Genomic DNA, 20012 nt, shown 5'->3' on the forward strand with positions numbered 1-20012 from the left:
ATTTTTAGTCTTTAGCATTTTTAACATTTATCTGCACACAAATACTGTAGGAGCCTATAAATTAACATACTCCATTATAAAGTGAACTTAAACCCTTTTCAAAACCTGTACTCTCTGTATGTAAAAAAGGCGAACAAATGCACATCATTAAAAATCGTCAAAAAAGATATCGCGATATTTATGTGAATCGATTTTTTCTCCCACCCCTAAAAAATTTTCAGAACCGCCACCAAACCGTGGGTGGACCCGGCGCGGCTGCGGACGGTGAGCGCTCTGAGCCGCGAGCTGAACGTCTCCAACAAGCAGCTCCGGTCCACGGTGGACCAGACCATGACGGACATGAGGAACCAGCTGGAGGAGCTGAGGGTCGCCGTGGAGACGCTGGCCCGGGCGGAGCGGGAGGCGGCCGGCGAGGCGGAGGAGCTGCGGTCGCTGTACCGCAGGGAGGCGGTGGAGAGGAAGAGTCTCTACAACAAACTGCTGGAGCTGCAGGGAAACATCCGGGTGTTCTGTCGCTGCAGGAAGAGTCCGAGTCCCAGCGCCGCCGCCGCCGCGTCCAGTCTAGAGACAAACGACGACCAGGAAGTGGTGGCGCTGCTCCAGAAGGGAGGAAACAGGAAGAAGTTCAGCTTCGACAAGGTCTACTCCCAGAACAGCTCACAGGTAACAGACCTAGTGATGTTAAAGCTCCTTCAGAATAAAAGTAGATGTTAAAGCTCCTTCAGAATAAAGGTAGATGTTTGTGTTAAGGTTCCTTCAGAATAAAGGTAGAAGTTTGTATTAAAGCAGTACTATAGAACTTTCAGTTTTGGTTGAGTTTGGCGGCGCCTGTGGACCAAAGCGGTAGTGTTTTGCCTGAAGGAAGACTCCATTTCCCATGAACACTAGCGTGAAGCCCTGTAAATATCCTGCATTAAAATTAACAGAAGACGTCCAAACTAAGTTTCTGTTTCCAGTGGATCATTTCAAAGTGAAAACACAAACATAATCCATTGCTAAAGTGCCGTTTTGCCTGTTCCCTCCTTGTTGGGACTCGCAAAAGTGAAAGTGAAAGTAAAGTGAGAGCCGGGTTCCTACCATGCTCCTCAAAGCTGCTTAGTGCCAGAGAAAGAGATACAGACCCCCTCAGACCACGACAGAGGTGTCATTCAACTTGTTGTAAGTCGATGTATCACCACAAAAGTTATGAAAATATTTTATGAAGGTTGAAAAGTTCCTTAGTGTTGGTTTAAAGCTCCTTCAGAATAAAGGTAGATGTTTCTGTTAAAGCTCCATTAAAGCCTTAAAACCAGCCGTCAGGACTTCCTGTCACTTTGTGATGTCACAACAAAGCCCCGCCCCCTCACCACCTGGACAACACCATCCATCCAACATCTTGCAGGATTTGGTTTGTCTGAGTGTTTTATTCTGAAATCTGCCATGTTTTTTACTGGATCACTTTAGAAAGCAGTCAGCCAATCAGAAGAGAGCCTGTTGTTACCAGAGCTCCAGAGAGAAGCTGAGAGAGGAGATGGAAAACTACACTGAGATGGTTTTTATATTAGATCTTCTCATGGATCAGCCCTTCAAAATAAAAGCTTTAAAACTTTAATATCATGATAATAAAAACTTACTAACTTACTTTTTATCAAATGAGGACTTTACATATTTCATTATACGTCTTCTTCTGTGCAGGAGGACGTGTTTGCAGGAACTCTACCCGTCATCACTTCCTGTGTGGACGGATACAACGTCTGTATTCTGGCCTACGGACAAACGGGCTCAGGGAAAACCTACACCATGATGGGCACCAGGGAAAACCCCGGAGTCAACATCAGGTTTTAACCCTTCGTTCACAGTCTGTGGCATTGTCTTCTGTATGTCCTTCTCCTGTTCTCCTTTTGTATTAATACTTGTAAAATCTCAGCCCTGTGATGCACAATCCAGTAATTTTTCTCATAAAATCATGACTTTATTCTTGTAATATTATGACTTCATGTTGTAATATTATGATGTAATTCTCATAAAATTATGACCTTTTTTTCGTAAAATTGTGACTTTTTCTCATAATGTTATGACTTTATTATGACCTTTTTTGTAAAATTATGACTTTTTCCTGATAATATTATGCTTTTATTCTCAGAAAATTATGACCTTTTTTCCTAAAATTATGACTCTTTCTCGTAATATTATAACTTCATTCTCATAAAATTATGGATTTTTGGTAAAATTATGATTTTTTTTTCATAATATTATGACTTTATTATGACCTTTTTGTAATACTATGACTTTATTCTTGTAATATTATCACTTTTTCATGGTAATATGACATTTCTTTCTCGTAAAACCATGACTTTATTCTCGAAGTCATATCTCAATGTGGCCCTAATGCTCTGTCATAATGATGGCACCGACCTCAGGTAGTTTATCATTCATTAACACAGAGAAGAAGCAGAGCTCAGTCACCTGAGCCTCGTCGCCACGGCGAGGAGTTAAATATTGAAGGTGACACCTGCAGCTGTCAGAGGACAAATGAGACTAATTGTGTCTGATCATGCGACGTGTCACCTGACGACAAACTCCTCATCAATACGAGACGAGGTGAAGAGCTGGATGGTTTACACACCGCGAGGTCGGGTTTCCTGCTCGTCAGCCAGCTCCTGTTCCTCCACACACACACACACACACACACACACACACACCTGGCTGGGATTAAATTGTGTGTGTGTGTGTGTGTTTCTCAGGTCCATACGTGAGCTGCTTCGTATCTGTGCAGAGAAAGAGAAGGTCTCCTACACGCTGAAGGTAACAGGACGATGTAATGTTTATCTGCTGTGATACTGACAGTTTGTCTGGTTGAAAACAAAGATGGACGCCACCTCTGTAACTCCGCCCCCTAATTCCTAGATAATCCCAAAAGGGGGAGGAGCCTGTGTGGAGCTGAGTCCTGTCACTCAAAGAGGCCACGCCCCCATTTCTTTATGATGTAAATCCTCTATAAAATAAACCGTGGTCACTGGTGGAGACTCCCTCTAGTGGTCGGGAGAGGAACTGCAGCTTCTTGTTTCAGCCTCAGAGGTTGAAGGTTGATGGAATTGTTGACAGAAAAGTGACAAAATGTAAATAAAGAGGTAGACTGATCAGATTTAGAATAACTAACTGATTGGATCAAATGTTTTGGGAAAAAAAAGAGTTGTTGAAACCTAAAAACAGATTCTGAGATCAGATTAGTTTGTGTTGTTCAGAACTTTTTAGTAGGATCAGGAAAACGTTCCTGAATTCACCAAACTGGTCAAATGAGTAACATTTATAATTTAGTATACCGTATGTAAATGTATTGATTTTGATCTGGTTTCTAAACCATTACAGTAAATAAAATTAAGTTTTGTTTATTCCACAAATTAAGAACTTTTCCCCAACTACTGGATAGTTAAATTAGAAATGTGAAGTTTGAATATGAAGCACATGGAAAAATATTCATGTATTGTATGTTTGCTTTTCTATTTATTTAAACAGCCTGACCAGATGGCTGTTTAAAATTATCATTATTATCCGGATTTGTAAATCTTGAAAAGTTTCTATCTGGACCAGACTGAGCCACTCCAACTTTGCTTTGAACAACTGGAATAAAAGTAGAGATGGATTAGGCTACCTGGCTGGATTTTTAAATCCGGATCATTTAGATCCAGATTAAAACCTTCTGAACTTTTTCGAACTGGGCTCAGCTGATCTGAAACTGGTTTAACATCCAATAATAATCCTCGTCTTCTCCAAGATTTCCATGTTGGAGATTTACAACGACTCTCTGAACGACCTCCTGACCAAAAGCCCCGGCGCCGGCGCTCTGGAGCTCCGGGTCCAGGGGAAGTCGGTGACGGTCCCGGGCCTGACGCAGATCCAGGTGCAGACCGAGGCCGACATCCTGGGCGTCATGGAGACGGGCGAGAAGAACAGGAAGATCGCCTCCACCAAGATGAACACCCAGAGGTCAGAGCGCAGCGTCAACGTGCGATCATCACATCCACTCACATCCGTTTGTTGTTCTCACCAATAGTATCTGTCTGCACAGTCAGACCCCTTAGTGAATGAATTAATGAATTTTATTTATTTCGGTATAGGACGAATCTCCTTGTTGGTGGGTTACAACTACTTCTGGGTAGAAAACCAGCATTCGAACAATAGAGATTGCCAGCGTGTCGTCATCATGACGTATTCCCGGCGAGGAACGCAAAGCATTGTGGGAATCTTTGGCACAAACAAACGCGCCAGACATTGAATTTGTGGAGGCAAGAACGCTAGTTTCAAATATCTACTGCTCTGGTTTGAAGATGCCGTCAACCTGCTGTGTTGTGAATTGCAACAGTCGTTCGCACGATAGACAGGGCAAAAAGTTACATTTAGTACCATATAATTATACCGTAAAACTTCAAATAATGGCCGAGTCAAAATTGCCGCCGGTCCCAATTAACCGCCGGGTGTAGCAAAATATTTTTATATTAAACGCCCATCCCAAATAAACGCCGGGTCAAACATTGTTTTTCTGGTTGCCAAAAAATATTCTATGCAAATATAGCGGGTGTCTCTAGACATTAAAGTCGGCCGAGGACCGACGAGACGCCTCTGGGCTGGTTGCTCCTGCCCGGTCTGTCCACTCCTCTCATCCGCACTTCAGCACCTGTCCCGGGCTGCACAGTGTCGGCTCGGCTCGGCTCGCTCCTCGTTTTAAATGACTTTTAAAAGTAGCGTAAACAGCCTACTGTTCTCTGATTACTCATACGCGTATTTAGTTAGGCTATACGTTGCATTATTATTAGTTATAGACCTACTTCATTCAATCAACAACAAAAAAAGGACGGTGGTGCGAGCCAAGGTGCTGAAGTGAGGGAGAGGAGTGGAGAGACTGGGCATCCGCAGGGTTTTTGCAACTTGCGGCGGATCAAGGAGGGCGGAGGACCGACATGACGGGGGGTCTCAGTCTCCTGGTACCTGTGCGGGCCAGGACCGCGGAGGTCAGCGAGACCGAGAACGAGTCCGCCCTGGCCGTATAGTAATGCCTTGAGAAACGCACGTATCATTCCACCGCCGCCTCCCGCCACAGAGTGAAGCCTCTTTCCCCAGAAAGAGGTCCAGGTTGAACACTATTAATAAACGCAGGTCCCTAATAAACGCCTGTTGATTTGAGCGATTTAAGCAAATAAACGCCCGGGCCCTTGTTTGGTGTTTTACGGTATATGGGTGCTGGAAGTTGGGCAGCAGGTTAATGTCAGCGGACCACACCTTATGCTTATAGGGATCCAGCCCTTTGATTGTCTTTATTTTGTCCTCGTATCGTTTCTTTGCGGCTGGATTTAGTTTTAGGCGGTTTGGTTCTTTGTTGTTTTCCTTTGCCCGCTGCATTGTGCCAGTTAATTCTGTTTTTTATTGTACTTTTGTTATTATTTACATTGTCCATGTCTAGCGCGCTATGTAGATCGGGGGAAATTGGCCAAAGATACCCACAATCCTTTGCGTTTCTGATGACGTTGCCGCCCAGTTGGTCACGTGTCTTGGCAATCTCTATAGTGACGGACGAGAGTTTCGCTATATCAAATTTTTCATGTCACTATATCGCCGTTTAGACTAATCTGATGTTTGTAAAGTTTATAAAACCAATGATTGGACAAACATTACTATTTCTGTTTGCACGTTTTTGTAATTAGTCATGGTTATCGTAGATTAGCCGGGCTAACGGTTAGCTACCTGTTTAACTTTAATAACTCAGTGACTCAGTAAACGGTCCATGAAAAAATATTTTCTCCAGCGGATATCTGAGTTCCAACATGACTGAGCTAACTGGAGTAGTTTCATGTCGTGTCCCACAACGGGAGGGTTTTAACAGCTGACGTCCTGCTGTTAGCTTAGCTACCGCTGTTAGCTTAACTACCGTCAGCTGTCCCTGTCAGCTGAGCCACTGATGCTTTCTAGACACGGTGATTCCCCCAAAACTGAATAAATACAACACATAGCAACACAAAACACACACACAGAAATAGTAATGTTTCTTCGGTGATAGGGCGTGAAAAATATGATACATAGCTAAACTCTCGTTCGTTACTATTGATCTCATTCAAATTACGTGCTGGTTTTCTACCCGGAAGTAGAATGTAAACAACAAGGAGATTCGGTCTATTGTGAGCACTAACCACCTTGTGCCACCGCAAACATGTGTTATGTGTGTTACAAATGTACTGTAGCCTATATTTATTAATGTGAACTGAATGTGTCTTTGGTATTTTGGTACCATCGCAAATGTGTGTATTGTCTTACAAATGTATTTATTAATATGTCTTTGGTATTTTACCTCATTGTTGCTTTCTTTAAGGTTGCCTTTTATCATCAGGCAGAGGGACCAGCCATGAAAACTAGCTTTTTTAGCTAACTAATTGATGTACATTGTCCCTTGTCAAATAAATTAAACTGAAACTGAACTGACTCACACCTGCTCTCGTTCCGTTCGTCTCCGCTGCCAGTTCCCGCTCTCACCTGGTGGTGGCGCTGCAGGTGGAGGGTTCGGACGAGGTGTCGGGTCTGACGTCACGGGCGACGCTCACCTTGTGCGACCTCGCCGGGTCTGAGCGGATCTCCAAGACCGAGGCCGAGGGCCAGAGGCTGGTGGAGGCGGCGGCCATCAACAAGTCGCTGACGGCGCTCGGACAGGTAGACACACAGCTGAGCAGCGCCCCCTTCAGGACAGGAAGTGAACTACACCTTTTATTATGTTTGTGTTTATGTTTGTCCTACATTGTTTTTATATCTTTTTTAGGGCTGCAATTTGTCTTGTTTTGTCCACAAACCAAAGAGAGACTCAGTTTATTGTCATAAAGGAACAAAGAAACCAGAAATATTCACATTGAAGAAGCTGGAATCAGAGAATTTTGACTTTTTTTCTTAAAGTTCAACATTTTGACAAATTGTCCCATTGCCATAATCCCTATAGTCATAGCAGTAGGTTCGTTACCTTTAATTGTCGGTGCAAGCTGTTTTTAGAACGGCGGAGCAGAGCCGTGAGCTGCTCAGAGCTACGCTACGGAGGCTCATTATGGGATTTCTTGGTTTCCCTCATCAAACTCATCAAATACACAATCCAACAACTCCACAATGCTCTGGTGGACAAGTTGTGACCTGCACATTCACCACACTATGAGATAATAACACAACGTTACCACACAGAGTTGTTTTAGAGGGAAATACAGAGACTGTTGATGAAAAACTGTCCCTGAAGGCAACACGCATCAGTGGTTTTGCATGAATTTTTGGCCAATTTGCCAAAATGTTGAATTATCCCTTTAAAAAACTACCGAAACAGATTATACCATTGTCAAAAAAGTTGACAAATTCAATAATTGATTAATAGTTGTGGCTCTGATATCTTTTTTTTTTACCTTTTATGTTACAAATGCTACTGTAACAACCACATTTCCCAAGTGTGTGATTAATAAAGAGTCTTATGTCTCTTCTACTGAGGTGAACGTTGTTCTTCTTCCCTCAGGTGTTCAGCGCTCTGAAGTGCAACGCGCTCCACATCCCTTTCAGGAACTCTAAACTCACCCACCTGCTGCAGCCGAGTCTCAGCGGAGACGCCAAGGTGAGAAACCACGTTCATTTTACTGTTTTATTATTATTATATACAGCGTGACAAATGCTGAAAAATGTTCATTTTATACGTATAGGTGTTATGACAGTTGTGACAAGTTGTCTTTTGGGAGGGAAAAAAACGCAACTCAAATTTACAACAAATTTAACCTTCAGAAACTTCCCATTGGAAAGAATTGAAAACTTCCAGTCTTTTGTGTATCATCTGATGTCTATTTTCCAATGATGTAACACTTTTTTGAGAACCAAAGTCATCTGAAGACTTTATTATTGTAGTTATGATGATTACTACGGAGTATTAGGGCCACATTGATGAATAAAAAAATCACAAACTTTGAGAATAAAGTCGTAAATTTACGACTTTAGTCTCGTAATGTTATGACTTTTTCTCGTAGGAAATGTACGACTTTATCTCGTAAATTTAATATTTAAATATTGCCATATCGATATTTTTACCCACCCTGTGTCGTGTGTGTTGTTTCCTCTGCAGTGCTGTGTGTTTGTGAACGTGAGTCCGGACGTGAAGGACGCGGCGGAGACTCTCAGCACGCTGCAGTTCGGCTCCACCATCCGCCAGGTGTCGCTGGGCAAGGCCTCGCAGAACGTCGGCCCGGCAACCAAGAGCAGCAACAACAAGACGACGACGGCGGCGGCAAAACAGACGAACAACTGAAGCTCCGCCTCCTGTTTATTTATTTATTTATAGACCGAATCAACTTGTTGTTTACATTCTACTTCCGGGTAGAAAACCAGCATGTAATTTGAATGAGATCAATAGTAACGAACGAGAGTTTAGCTATATATCATATTTTTCACGCCCTATCACCGTTTAGACAAATCTGAAATGATTGAAGAAACATTACTATTTCTGTGTGTGTGTTTTGTGTTGCTATGTGTTGTATTTATTCAGTTTGGGGGAATCACGGTGTCTAGAAAGCATCAGTGGCTCAGCTGACAGGGACAGCTAACGGTAGCTAAGCTAACAGCGGTAGCTAAGCTAACAGTAGCTAAGCTAACGGCGGTAGCTAAGCTAACAGTAGCTAAGCTAACGGCGGTAGCTAAGCTAACATGACGTCAGCTGTTAAAACCCTCCCGTTGTCAGACACGACATGAAACTACTCCAGTTAGCTCAGTCATGTTGTAACTCAGATATCCACTGGAGAAAATATTTTTTCATGGAGCGTTTATTGAGTCACTGAGTTATTAAAGTTAAACAGGTAGCTAACCGTTAGCCCGGCTAATCTATGATAACCATGACTAATTACAAAGATGTGCACACGTAAATAGTAATGTTTGTCCAATCATTGGTTTTATAGACTTTACAAACATCAGATTAGTCTAAACGGCGATATAGTGACATGAAAAATTAGATATACAGTGGAAACCGCTTATAGTGGTCACGGATATAGTAATCAACCGCTTATATAGATCAAAAGGCTTGGGACGGAATCATTTCTATACAAATGCTGTTTAAATAATTTGTTTATAGTGATCTAGAAATCCGCTTATAGTGCTCATTTTTGGTCATTTTATGGATGAAAACATGCGCAAAACAATTTAAAAACTACGTGTAGCCTATTTATTATTTATTTTCGGCGGTGTCCCTTTAACGTGCACTGCTGCAGCAGCCTGCACATGTAGCTGCGCTGTGTGTTGTTGTGCTGTGTGTTGTTGTGCTGTGCGTCAGCTGGCTGGCTGAGACACATGACTGTGGGTGCAGCGCGGCTGTTTGTGTTGTCTGTTAAAACATGGATGAATGAAACCTATCAACTTTATATCGACCGCGGACGTCAGGAATAGATTTTGGGCTTTTGGCTCGTTCCTCAACTCCGCATAGCGCTCGTTGTCCGTTATTGGCGGAGGGAGAGCGAGCGAGCGAGAGAGAGAGAGAGAGAGAGAGGAGCGCGCACTGCATGCGAGCAGCGCGCGGTAAAGTTAAACTGACAGTGATGTTGCCTGTTCATTCACGAAAACATCCTGAAACACTCTCAGTCAAACAAGGTGGGGAATGAGAAACTGCAGCGCTACTGTAGCCTAGAGTAGTTCGCTAATTTTAAAAACACACCGGCAGCGCCCGCGGATCTGTACTGAGACGTGTCACGTGAGTTACTGTAAATGATGCTGTGCGGAAAACCAGCTGTGGTCTGTGATTAAGGTGCAGACCGGTGAGTTTGGAGCTGACGAAATGATCGCGCTGCTGACAGCCGTTTCATTACATTTTTCTCATTGAAAAACTATACAAATGGCATTTAGATGATGTTCTGCATAAAAAATAAGTGAAATAATAAAAATTCGGTTTTAGTAATCAACCGCTTATAGTGATCAAATTGACTCTGGACAAACGTGATCACTATAAGCGGATTCCACTGTATAGTGAAACTCTCGTCCGTCACTATTGTTCTCATGCTGGTTTTTCTACCCGGAAGTAGTTGTAAACAACAAGGAGATTCGGTCTATTTATTTATACATGCATCAGTGTTTGTTCCCGTGGTGACGTCATTAAACACAGAGAAAAGCTTTGATGCAGTTTTGTGGTTTTTATTTTATTTTATTTTCAGTAATAAAGTTCATCATCAAGAAAATAAACCTGTTGAAGATGCTGCGTTCTGATTGGTCGGTCGAGTCCGTGTCTCCGGCGGCGGCGGTAAAGTGCTTGTTGGAGCCGTGTATGTGTGTGTGTGTGTGTGTGTGTGTGTGTGTGTGTCTCAGCTGCAGGAGCTCCTGTTCCTCAGCAGCTGGTTCAGGACGCTCGTCTGCTTCAGGGCTCGTAGCTCCGACACGTCCTCGGCGATCACCGGGACGTCGTCGCCGTGGCGTCTGGTGGCGGTGGCGCTGTCGTCGTCGTCATGGTCGCTGTCGGACAGCGTGCACAGGAGCGCGTCGTTCTCGTAGGTGGGGAAGTAATACCTGAGGAGACGGGGCGGAAAATTACCGGTAAATTTCCAGAAGCTTTCCATGGAAAGTTAAGAAGGGGAATTTTTTAAATATTCCAAATTGGAAACTTTCCATGGGAATTATGGGAATTTATGTGAATAATTTAAATTTATGGGAATTTGGGGGAATTTATGGGAAATAACTGGAAATTGGGGGGAATTTAAAGCAGAAGTAAGCGATCCGGTGGTTTTGGCTAACTTCCTGTCAGCAGATGGAGTTAGCAGTCCCCGCCCTCGTCCCTACGTCACCACATTCAGGCGCATCCCTTGGCTGCACACACAGAGAGGACCGCCCCTTTATGCCGTTCTCTCTCCTCATTGGATAAAGGTTGTAGGATACAAGGAAAGTTTTCTCCTCGGCTTACAGCAGAGCAGAGTGACTGACACACCCGTGTTTCAGACCAAACACTCTATGTAAGTGATTGCTGTCGGAAGATAGAACTATTTAAGACTTATATTAACACAAATATTCCACTTACTTCTGCTTTAAACAAATTGTATCATATCCAAACAAATTAAAAAATATATTTCTACAGATTTATTTGTGAGTAGAACTTTATCAAGTTTTAATTCTTGTATGAACAATCAATTCTTTTACTGAACAACAAAAACATGAATGTTGAGTAAAATATTACTCACTCCCCCAAGTTCCCTGTTAAAGGCCAACCTTCAATTTTGTAAATTTCTGATTTATTCCCGTTTATTCCCATATATTCCTGTTAATTCTCATGGAAAGTTTCCAACTTTGAAAATTCCCAGAATTTTGCAACCCTAATCCTGATCCTTGGTTTTGATATTCGACCGAGGAAGTGAAACGTGTTCCACTCACTGCGGCTGGTCCCAGGTGGACGCGTCCGGCAGCTGCATCACGTGACCCTCGGACACGATGTGGCGCAGCACGGCCGCGCTGGACTCGAACCTCTGCTGGCAACCGTAGCAACGGCTCTGGTGGATCTGCCGCCGGATGAAGTTGACCAGCTTCACCTGCTGGTAAAACCTGAGGTCTGAGGAGACAGTGGAACGTTAAAGGTCCATTGTGTAGGAATTCCTCCCATCTAGCGTTGTGGTTGTATATCACAAGCAACTCAGTCGTAGTTTTCATGCTGCATTCACGTGAAATTGGGCAGACGGCAGACAAACAAGCCTCTATGTAAACAAGTGGTCCGTCAGCACGAGGCAAACAATACACGTGACAATATGTTGTCATGGCGATGTCGTATTGTTTTACCGGCTTTCTCTGGACTTCTGTGACTAAAATGACATCTGGTTTGTTAGCGCCGGCCGTCTGCCCGACTGCAGGTGAATGCAGCATCAGTGTAACATTTTAATATGTAAATGAGGCAGTATCTAATTAAATATGCGCATGTATTTCCAGAACAGAAATCTGACTAATGGATAAAGTCACTTTCAAAATTCTTGTTTTATTTTGTTGACATATTAGAGTCAGAAGTTTTTACAGAGGAGGATTTTGGATATCTCTTTTTATCACTCTGTAAATGAGAAAATACTGTCACCAGCCATAAAAATAATCTAATTTCTCCATGTTTTTAGTAATAAAATGTTGTATAAGTCAGGCTGTTTAATGATATATCTGTAAAAACCTTCAGGACATAGAAAAGGGATCAAACTCGACGGTTTGTTTTACTCACTGAGTTCTGTTCTCAGTTTGTGGAGGTCGAAGCCGTGAGACTCCTGAAGAGATGAAAACAAGTTCAACACAACAGGAAACATCACGTTGATCAAAAAACACTTTTAATTCTTCGTGTTTGTTGTGTGTGTGAGTGTGTGTGTGTGTGTGTGTTTGTGTGTTTGTTGCTGCACCTTCATGTGTGTGTAGATCTGCTCCATCGTCTCTGACTGGTGATCACAGAACAGACACACGGCCGACACCGGGTGAGCCTGCCAGTCCGACCAATCACTGCACAGCACACACACACACACACACACACACACACACACACACACACACACACACACACACACACACACACACACACACACACACACACACACACACACACAGGGTTAGATCACATGAGCAGCAATAATCATAAAGAAATGCATAGTAATGTCAATTTACCCAACGTAACATTGAATTGCTAGGAATTTAAATGAAAAACTAAACCTAAACATTTGGTCTAGATGACAATTCTTGACTTTAATATTTCCCATGGGGGATTAATAATTGGTCATACATTAATAGATACTTCAAATATTTTGTGTATATAATTAGAAATGTATATTTAATTAACTCATTTGTTTATTTATTTTATCTATTTATTTCTAGTCTTAGGATTTAATTCCTATTTTAATTTTTCCCCAATTTTTCCCCTCTTTTAAAAATGTTATTTGTATTTATTTATTTTTTAAATGTATTATTATTATTATTATTATTATTATTATTATTATTATTATTATTATTATTATTATTATTATTTCTACTACTACTATTTTGTTATTTATTTATTAAGTTATTTATTTTAATTGTAACTTATACTGCTGTACAGCCTCTCATTCATTTATTATATGAAGTTTTATGTCAGGAAATGTTCTGTAAAATGATTAAAATGTTTAAATGATTTCAAATGTTTGTTTGAACGTGTGTGTGTGTGTGTGTGTGTGTGTGTGTGATACTCACTCGTCCTGGTCGTCCACCAGCTCCCGGTCGTCTTCACTCTGAACTTCCTCCCACGTTTTACCCAACTCCTACAGGAGAGACAGAGGTTCAACATCTGGATGTGTGTGTGTGTGTGTGTGTGTGTGTGTGTGTGTGTACCAGGTAGTTGATGACGTAGAAGCGGTCGTAGACGCGGTTGTTGGCGTTGATGCGGCGGTGAGATTTCTTCCTCATGTGATCCTTCAGAGTGGTTTTATCTCTGAACGTCTTCTCACAGTACAAACACTGCAGACTGACACACACACACACACACACACACACACACACACACACACACACACACACACACACACACACACACACCAAATACATCATCAACTGAACCCACAACTTTATCAAATTATCAGTGATTTACAATAGAACTGATTGAGTAAATAAAACTATTGAGAAAGTTTAATATATCTGACAATGACAATAAATGACAGTATACATGTATAAATATGGACATAAATAGATACAGCCACAAATAAAAGCAAAGTAAAACTGCATACAAAGTTAATATAATAAAACAAAATAAAAGAATAAAATGAAATTCTAAAGCTAAAAGTGAAACTAAAGAGATGCTTTTAAAAGTAAAAAGAGTAGGCGTGTCTCCACTCTGTGCTGATTGGTCAGACTCAAAGCAGGATCATGTGACGCTAAGAGAAAGGCCCCGAAACAAGCGGCATTTTCAAAACCCAACGTACTAAAAACGCGAGACGGCCGGAAAAAAGAGAGAATAAGTCATTAAAAGACGAGAGCAGCAGTAGGCCTGGTAAAAAAAATGAAAAAAGTGTGATAAATACACGATAACGGGATGATGTGAAGATCGAGACGGCAATTAAAAACCCATCTTTTAAAAAAAATATTTTTAAAAAGCATCTGGTAAACACCAGGGAGTTTTATAAACCAGTAACACAACCTTAAAATCCATTCTAATTGTTCTTTAGTTAATTCATCCAGCAGAAAATGAATACGTAGCTAATGTGATGATGATTTACTTTGTCAAACTGAATATTTCCTGCGGACGTTTGAAGGCGTCACACTGAGGAACCGGGAAATGATCGAACAATTCATAAATGTCATTACAAAAAACTACACAACTCTGACCCGGTTGTTGAGTTGTAAAGGTGTTTCCCTACCTGTCCAGTTTGCTCTGCAGAGCGTCCAGGAAGTCGTTGCAGTAGACGATGTTGTCTGGCAGCCCGATGCTGAACGAGTGTTCTCTGGCCATGTGGTTCAGCAGAGACGACCTGACACACACACACACACACACACACAATGACATATACTGTAGAGATTTTCCTGGTTAAATTATCACGATTATTATGCAAACCCTAACCCTATGCATGGAAAAAAATATGGGAAAATTAAAATAGGAATGAAATACTAAGAGTAGAAATAAATAGAAATAGATACAATAAATAAATGAATTAGTTAATTAAATATACATTTCTAATTATATAACCAAACTATTTGAAGTATCTATTAACGTATAAACTAGCCTTGTTGGCTAACTCTGGCCCACTTACAGTTTTTCTTCTAACTCTGTTGATTAGTGGTGCACTGTCCCTATGAAATAAACTAATAAATGAAATGTATGACCAATTATTAATCCCCCATGGGAAATATTCAAGTCATTAATTGTCATCTAGACCAAATGTTTAGGTTTATTTTTTCATTTAAATTCCTACAAATTCAATGTTACGTTAGCTAAATTGACATTAATGTAATTTCACTCTGTTGCTGCATTTCTTCAAGATTAATTCATTAATATTAAATATTGGTTACGTCTGTCATAACTCAAACCAGCTCATGTGAACGCAGGTGGTTTTTATTTGTACCTGTTGCCAGTGAACTCGTCACTGCAGAACATGCAGAGCCGCTGGAAGCCGAAGTCGTCTCTCTCCTTCTGCTGCTGCTCCAGCACCTCCTCCTGAGCAACAACAACATGAAGCTGTAGGAGACAGAAACACCAACGAAGAGCAACAACAACACCTTTACCAGAGGGTTCACCTCACCAGTCGTTTCTGCTGCAGCTTCTCTCTGAGGACTCGGTCTTCAGGCAGGACGTCACACAGCAGGAAGTAGTCCTCCTGCTTCTCTGTCACATCACAAAGTCACAGCAAACGTCAATCACACTCAGCAACAACAACAACAACAAGAACCAAAACAGAAACAGTCCAGGTTTTCCCATGTGGGAGTGGGTTTTCCTCACCGACGGGACCGGTGGAGTTGGTTTTGATGACGGTGCAGAAGTCTGTGACCGGCTGCTCCAGGAACCGACCTTTCCAGTACAACATGTACCTGACGGAGGAGCAGAGTTTATACGTGTTATTATTACACATTATCGTCATAGATACGACTTCATTCAGTGGGTTTGATGGAAATAAAGACACAAATATAAAGTTAAACATGTAAAGACACATTAAATAGATTAAAAAAAGCACAAAAACAAGACAATAAAGCTGGAATTTTATCAAATAGATATTATAAGATAGTTTAGAGCAACATTTTGGCAAATTGTCCCATTGCCATAATCCCTATAGTCATAGCAGTAGGTTTGTTACCTTTAATTGTGGGTGCAAGCTGTTTTTAGAACGGCGGAGCAGAGCCGTGAGCTGCTCAGAGCTACGCTACGGAGGCTCATTATGGGATTTCTTGGTTTCCCTCATCAAACTCATCAAATACACAATCCAACAACTCCACAACGCTCTGGTGGACAAGTTGTGACCTGCACATTCACCACGCTATGAGATAATAACACAACGTTACCACACAGAGTTGTTTTAGAGGGAAATACAGAGACTGTTGATGAAAAACTGTCCCTGAAGGCAACGTGCATCAGTGGTTTTACATGAATTTCCCTCTAAAACAACTCTGTGTGGTAACGTTGTGTTATTATCTCATAGCGTGGTGAATGTGCAGCTCACAACTTGTCCACCAGAGCGTTGTGGAGTTGTTGAATTGTGTATTTGATGAGTTTGATGAGGGAAACCAAGAAATCCCATAATGAGCCTCCGTAGCGTAGCTCTGAGCAGCTCACGGCTCTGCTCCACCGTTCTAAAAACAGCTTGCACCGACAATTAAAGGTAACGAACCTACTGCTATGACTATAGGGATTATGGCAATGGGTCAGTCGGCCAAAATGTTGAACTATCCCTTTAAAGTTACTATGAGGTCAGAGTAACAGTATGAGTCTCTCTCACTTGGGCAGGTCTGCGATCAGCTTGACGTCGGCCACCACCATCTTGTGCTGCAGCAGCAGGTGTTTGAGCAGCAGGTCTGTGTGAGGCAGCGGCGCCGACTCGGAGCAGAACAGACACACCAGCAGCTCCGAGCTCGGCCGCTGCAGACCCGGACCGCCGGGACCAGAACCACAGTCATCGGAGGAGGAGGGGGGCTCCTCCGGGAAACTCAGCGGCTCCAGGATGCTGTCCTGACCTGAGGTAAATGGGTTCATGTGTTGTTAATTATGTGATAGGGATGTGACGATTACTTGTTTTCACAATTAATCATGGTATTAAACACCACAATTAATTAATCGTAAAGATTTCTGAATACCGTCACTTCCCAAAAAAGATTATGTAGGAACCGTATCGGCAAATGTGCGCCAAAATAAAGGTAAATGCTCAGATACTGGTCCATTTAACTAATTGGTAGGATTTTCAATGTTAGCGTGTCATTTGTATTTAAAGAAAGAACAAAACAAAACAAAACAAAAAAACCATTAAATAAACATAAACATTTGGTATAGATAACCATTTATGACCTGAATATTCAAAACCCTTCCCCTGGGGGGTTAATAATTGGTCATATTTTTAGATACTTGAAATATTTTGTGTAAACAATGAGTAAAGTTTATATTTTGATTATATTTGATTATTTGATCAACACGTGAATGCAGCACAACCCTTTTTGCAAATGTTTGAAAGGCTTACTTATAGAATATCTTGATTTAAAGATTGGTTTTGTTTATAGTATTGGTGCCATGCTATACAGTATGTTAGGTCCTCACCAGTCTTTCTTATCTCCAGGTATGTTATCGGTTATTGGTATCGGCCTTTGGAAGCTAAAAGTTATCCGTTATCTGTATACGTTTTTTAAAATAGTTATTGTACATATCTAGAAATAATTGCATAGTAGAAATAACAGTCAATCTCATAGTAATGTTTTTCATAAAGGTAAAAGATGCTTTTCAGACTTTGAATTTTTTGGGAAAGGCCAGAATTTTTCTCCACCAAGTCCTTGTAATTGACTGGGCTGTTTCTAGACATTATGACAAAATTATTTGTTATTTCTAGGCTATTTCTTCACATTATCGCGTATAACGGTGTGTAAATTAAAGGGTTATCAGCTTTTCTTTTTGCCTACAAGTAAAAAACCTCTATCTTTTTCACATCCCAATGCACTGACCCACTATCGATCAATATATAACCATTGGTAATATCAACACGTTAACAATGTACGTGTGCAAACAGTAGTCTGAAACTTCAATCAACTCTGTGGAAGCCATTCTGACTGACATGACATATTATTTTATAGATAAACCTCAGGTTATTTATCGATAACAGTTGATAAATGACTATAATTCAGTTTCATATTGACCATGTGTCTTTTATAGTTTAACACGGAACCTGAGAACAAATCAGTTTCTGTCACATGACAGTTTCTAATCAATAATCGATCAGTTTAGTGAGTTAACGGGCAGCTAGCTAGGCGGCTAACCGTTAGCTGGCCCACTGTTTCCGGTCAGTTACAGTTCCCGTTACCGTTACCGTTACATTACAGTTACATTACAGTGTGGCAGCGGGTGAACGAGTCGCTCCGAGCCCCGAACCGAATCCGTTAAACCCGCTGACATCTTGTTTAAAACCTGAACCAAACCACGTAGCTACCGTCTTTACCGTCTTTACTCCCCTCGTTGGCCGCCGCCATCTTTGTTGTCACGTGTTCACAACAGCGGCGAACGGACCAATCAGAAGACGGAGAATCCAGCGCGCTGCCTTCACGGTCCCCTCGTAATCGCAAACCTTCTTTCCGCGGTGCATTCACGTGTTGGTTCGAAACCAACGTAACCAAAACAACAGTTTCACGGCCAGCGATTAAGACGTATTTTATTTTTTATTTAAACAATATGTTTGTAAATGATATCAGAATTAGAGAATCAGAATCTATTCATTTTAATAAATAGATATTGTATAAAGTGCAATTAGATAGAAGCCTATAAAAACAAAGCAACCAAGAACAGGAAGTAGGCTAAAGAAAAAAACAGTAAGGACTGTTGTGTAAAAAGAAACAAACATATTGCACAGAAGCTCTATTGCATCGTTGAGTACTACAGTACTATGCACAGAAAGTAACCAAGGCCGTAGCTACCATTGAGGACACCGAGGTCATGACCTCGGTATTTTTTTCGGCCTAATGAATGAAAAAAAAAAAAAAAAAAAAAGTGCAAAGTATTAGGGAGGACAGATGGAAGGTGACTGAGTGACTCCTCTCTTGTCCAAACAATTCCGGTAGGCCTATAATGCTCTTGTTTATTGACGCCCTCACGTAGCCTACGCTGGTGTTTGTTTACTGGTCGCGGGGAAAAAAGGCGATTCATTCGGAAAAAGCGAGTGATACAGCGCGTCGCGGAGCCTGCGTGCATGGAGGAGAAGGCTACTGAGTGAGTTGGCTCTAGATAAACTGCTCTTTCCAACCAGTTGTTACACTGTAAAAGTTTCGTACATACGTGCACTTGAAGCGCTGTATTATTTCGGGACGGAACCTCATGTATGCGGAGAAAACAGCTGTTTAATAGCGTCAATTCAGCGCCGTTTATTGTCTGTGTCCTGCACTACAGTATGCACTAGTTGAGCTAAGTGGGGGAGAGCAGAGACCTCTTTCCTGCAGATAGCCTACTATACTGAGGGGGCATCTGCACTGTCCATTCTTCCATCAACTTTATGTGAAAAGCACAGTGACATGATACATTTTATGTTTACAGACAGGGGCGTCACTAAGTTTTAAGGACAGGGGGGGCTTAGCCCCCAGGAGATGCACAAGATGTGAGCATATGTGGTGCACAAGCACAAATATTTCACAAACAAAGACTGTGAAATTGTTTCTAAAAAATTTTGGACAGATTTAACAAAGAGCATACGGTGTAAAGTTTAGGCAACCATTAGTTTTATTTCAGTCTTTTTTATTTATTTATTTATTTAAAGAAAGCTAAGACCGGTGAGATTACTACAGACATGTCTGGAGTAGGCTACAGTAGAAAATGTAAATTTTTCATCTCTGCCTAGTAAGAATACTAACAAAAATCACATTAGAGTAAAATCTACCTTTGAATCATGGGATATCAGGCAAATGAATAAGTAATGTGTAGGCTAACTGTGTAAAAGTAGATGCTAAAAAAATGAACCTGAGCAATTTTGCAGCTGTTTTATTATCAGAGATACGTATGTCCAGGTGGAATTTGACCTTTGGAAAACTAATTAGGCTATATTTCACTAATAGCCTGTGTCATAATATTCACTCCATCCAAATACAACTGTTTTTGGCTCATTTTGATTTCACCTAGACCTCTTCATATTTCCCCATTCAAAGAAGACCATACAACCGAAATGAAGTTTGACACCAATATTTTACTAATAAAAAATATGCATAGAAATGTGAAATACTACATAGCTAAACAACGTGAATAACCAATTATAACACAAACCAAAATTTGCTGCAACAAGGAGCAGTCAGATGTATGTTTGTGGTAACTATAAGGAAAAGCAAACAAACTTCCTGGGCCTGTTTCAAAGTGAGGAACACAG

General features: G+C 41.3%; 1 protein-coding gene across 1 annotated transcript; it reads right to left on the reverse strand.

The window, feature by feature from the left end:
- Positions 1 to 10169: 10169 nt before the first annotated feature.
- Positions 10170 to 18161, reverse strand: znf277 (zinc finger protein 277). The gene is made up of 12 exons (XM_083973125.1): positions 18108 to 18161; positions 16410 to 16644; positions 15419 to 15507; positions 15222 to 15304; positions 15045 to 15136; positions 14343 to 14453; positions 13321 to 13453; positions 13183 to 13250; positions 12366 to 12462; positions 12194 to 12236; positions 11374 to 11548; positions 10170 to 10518 (listed from the first exon to the last, which is right to left on the reverse strand). Exons 1-12 carry the CDS (start codon positions 18136 to 18138, stop codon positions 10317 to 10319), a joined length of 1359 nt encoding a protein of 452 aa, XP_083829251.1. The 5' UTR covers positions 18139 to 18161; the 3' UTR covers positions 10170 to 10316.
- Between the last annotated feature and the right edge of the window lie 1851 nt (positions 18162 to 20012).

The sequence above is a fragment of the Trachurus trachurus genome (genome assembly GCF_905171665.1).
Source record: "Trachurus trachurus genome assembly, chromosome: 6".
NCBI classification, from domain to species: domain Eukaryota; kingdom Metazoa; phylum Chordata; class Actinopteri; order Carangiformes; family Carangidae; genus Trachurus; species Trachurus trachurus.

What these genes read in the sequence shown, in the direction of transcription:
- znf277 (XM_083973125.1), bottom strand. Translation starts at nt 18,138, where the DNA reads ATGGCGGCGGCCAACGAGGGGAGTAAAGACG. An exon ending in CTGATCGCAGACCTGCCCAA is followed by an intron (nt 15,508 to 16,409) that starts GTGAGAGAGACT and finishes CTCCTCCGTCAG; the next exon opens with GTACATGTTGTACTGGAAAG. An exon ending in AGCTGCAGCAGAAACGACTG is followed by an intron (nt 15,137 to 15,221) that starts GTGAGGTGAACC and finishes GTTGTTGCTCAG; the next exon opens with GAGGAGGTGCTGGAGCAGCA.